Source organism: Austrofundulus limnaeus, unplaced genomic scaffold, assembly GCF_001266775.1.
Source record: "Austrofundulus limnaeus strain Quisiro unplaced genomic scaffold, Austrofundulus_limnaeus-1.0 Scaffold7, whole genome shotgun sequence".
In the NCBI taxonomy this organism is placed as follows: Eukaryota; Metazoa; Chordata; class Actinopteri; order Cyprinodontiformes; family Rivulidae; genus Austrofundulus; species Austrofundulus limnaeus.
In genome coordinates this window covers 2,917,760-2,920,823 of record NW_013952409.1, presented here as the reverse complement: position 1 = coordinate 2,920,823, position 3,064 = coordinate 2,917,760, and the positions used below count along the sequence as shown (strand labels likewise).

Genomic DNA, 3,064 nt, shown 5'->3' with positions numbered 1-3,064 from the left:
GAAGAAGTCTCTTGGAGGAGAGACGAAACGTTTCATTAGAGAAGAACCCGTCCAGAAGACCTATACTAGTTTTTTTCTCTTTATTAAAACCTTTTATGTCCATCTGAGTTTTCCATCCAGCTCTTTTGACATTTTCAAGAACAGTTTATTGATTGCTCACCTGGATGTCTGAGTGGTTTTGCTTTTCCTCTTATTTTTCTGCTTTTCTTATCACAGCTGTACTCACGTGGTCCACGCTGTTCCAGTGACCGGAGACCTCCATGTGGACGTGGGACAGACGAGTCTCTCCTGTCCTGTTGTTTGTTTCCTACAAACAGTCCAAACGTGATGGAATGAGAAAAAAAAAAACCCACAGGATCAAAGGGTTTTGAGGTTTTGGGGGGACCCACCTTGTCTGTTCTGTCCAGGACCCGAGTCAGTCCGTCTCTGCTCTCCATCGTCTGGTTGTGGTAGCTCAGGGGCAGATCCAGTGAAGACGAAGAGTGTTTTTCATTCTCTGTAGTTATCTGATGGATAAAAAATGTTGGAATAATTTTATTTATTTATTTGCACTTTAAATTCTCAAAGCGGACATCTGCAAAATCCACTGTTTTTAGCTGTTAAATACATTTTTTTGTGGACTTGGAGTCTCTATGAGTCAGAAAAGTTGAGTTTAGTCGCTCCTGCTGCAAAGATATCTTTATGTTCTGTTTGGGTCAGAGTATTAAGCCCTATTCTCTGTTTTCTATGACATCATTTTCTGAATTATTACGTCAAATTATCTGCGACAGAATGATCATATCCGATCTTAACTCTCCTCTGGTTCTGGGTCAGGCTCTGGTGGACAAGTCGTACCTTGTGGACATCTTTTAATTCAATTAAATAAAACGTTTCTGCAAGCTAGAAAACATACCCCCCTCTCTCAAAGCGGAGTGGACCGGTATGGAAGCAGGAGGGGGCGGAGCTTGAAGCATCTTAAAGGAACAGTAACAAAACGAGCTGCTTTGAGACACACATCATAAAAGAGGTAAAAGAGGAGCTGCTGAAGTTAGAATAAGGAGGAATTCAAACCAAAGCTTTGTAGTTCCACTTTAAAAAGACCCAACAGAAATATTTGAATGTGAAAAGAAGGATTTAAAAGCGTGATATGTTTACTTTAATTATGAATCGCGATCAGGATCAAACCAACTGGCGCAACTCAAATACTGTGTTGGTGAGTGAAGAGGTTGATTTTAAATTGTTTCAACTGAAAGACTTTTAAAATTAGTTTAAAATGATGGGGGACAAAAAACAAAACAAAAAAGTTCCAGCTTTAAATGGTGACTGTTTTACACTCCACGTTTTAGGATTTCCTAACAAAATAAAAAGTTGTTATCCGTCACAAACCCCCTCCTCAAATTCTGGATATTTTAAGAGATTTTTATAAAACTTTGAGCAAATGTTGAACATTCAGAAGTTTGTTCAGAAGTCAGAATATTCAAAATCAGCCTTTTTTATTTAAAGGAAATAAAAATAAACTCAGGTTGAAAATCATATTGTTGAGACCATTTGAGTAATTTCTTACCAATTAATCAAACTGGTTGTTTTTTTAAATATATAAAAACAGCCTCGTCTGAAAAAATCTTTCATCTTCTGGAAAATTAAGCAGCTTATGTTGGAGCAAAACATGAACTCTGGGTATTTTCCTATTTATCATGATTGCAAAGCAAACCTGGGTTAAAACTTAGACTGATTTGTTGAAGTCAGACCTTGCACAGTTAAAAGATGTTATTTTAATTAACCAGGAGTTTTAAATCTTCAGCAGTAAGCTTGATGCCTCTCTGTTTGTAAGAATAAAGAGTTAAACTGTTTAGCATCCAGATGATGACAGAACAAAGTGAGTCAGACCTGAAGCAGACATGGAAACTGTGTGTAATCTGATACTTAAGCTACTTTCTGACAAATCAGTTCTAGTTTAGTTGTGTTTCTTCATTCTTGTTCCCTGTTCAGGTCCTAACAGTCCAGCTCTTTCCCTGTCTGATGGAGCAAAAACGCAGACCTGGTCCACCGCCTCATCCAGTATGTGCTGCGTGTCCTCCATCAGCTCCTCCACCTCCCGGAACATTTCATTCAGGCTGACCGGACCCGGTTCCACCTGGTCCCTCGGGATCACGGCCCGGCCGGCCGTCCACAGCAGACCCAGAGTCCAGAACCCAGACAGCAAGCCGAAGCCGGACATCTCCTCTCCCTGAAAGCGAGCAGCTGCTGACTGTCTGAGCTGCAGAGCTGCAGTGACGCAGCTGGAGACACTTTATGTGGAAACTATGAGAAGTGCTGGTGGGTGGGTTTAACGGGCTGGAAAAGGCATCTGGGGGAGAAAAAGTCAAAGTTAAACTGATGCTTATCAGGAAGTCTAAACAAACAAACACAGGCTGTGAATATCAGCTAAAAAAACTCCTCACAAACCACCACATGAAGAATAACCATATAATAAACAATCAGCTGATGGATGATGCATCCCTCAGGTCCAGCAGATCTTTATTTTCCTCTCCTGTTTGTTTAAAAGATGACTTTTGTTTTTTTTCTTTCACTCTTCTTGTGTTTTAAGCACACTGTGCACATGTTGGCCGGTCTAAAGGACTGGATGAAAAACAAATGAAAAACCAGCAAAAATTAAAAAGAAAACAATCTTCAAAGACTCGTGGAAAGGCTGAACAATTAATGTATATAATCTAAAGAGATTATATCAAACTCATTGGTAGGGACATAGAGAGAAATTATTGGTGGTTTAAACTCTTTTACATGAACAAAGCAGCTATAAACATCTGGGATGGAGTTTAGGAACATAGTAAAAAAACAGGATGTAAAATCTAATTGGATTAATAAGGAAATAGATAACTTATGGGAGAAAAATCTAATTGCTTTCTATCTAACCCTCCTGCTGCTTTTAGATCGAAAGGAAGGACCCAGGAGGCCTCAGAGACCACGTGGGTTCTTTTGACCTAGGACAGCAGGAGGGTTTAAAGTCCATTTGGGATGTAGTAACCGTCCTTCACCACATGGAGGCAGAATACGAACAACCTGAAAGTTCACAACACCTTTTATT

The 3,064-nt window shown here is 39.7% G+C and overlaps 1 protein-coding gene across 1 annotated transcript in view; it reads right to left on the bottom strand.

The window, feature by feature from the left end:
* dkk3b (dickkopf WNT signaling pathway inhibitor 3b) overlaps positions 1 to 2,236 on the bottom strand; it is an 8,846-nt gene extending 6,610 nt beyond the window's left edge. The window contains exons 1-3 of the mRNA XM_014033408.1: positions 2,018 to 2,236; positions 390 to 506; positions 227 to 307 (exon numbers count right to left, since the gene is read on the bottom strand). Coding sequence (XP_013888862.1) covers positions 227 to 307; positions 390 to 506; positions 2,018 to 2,197 — 378 coding nt within the window. The 5' untranslated portion in view covers positions 2,198 to 2,236. The remainder of the gene's footprint in view (positions 1 to 226; positions 308 to 389; positions 507 to 2,017) is intronic.
* Positions 2,237 to 3,064: the final 828 nt, after the last annotated feature.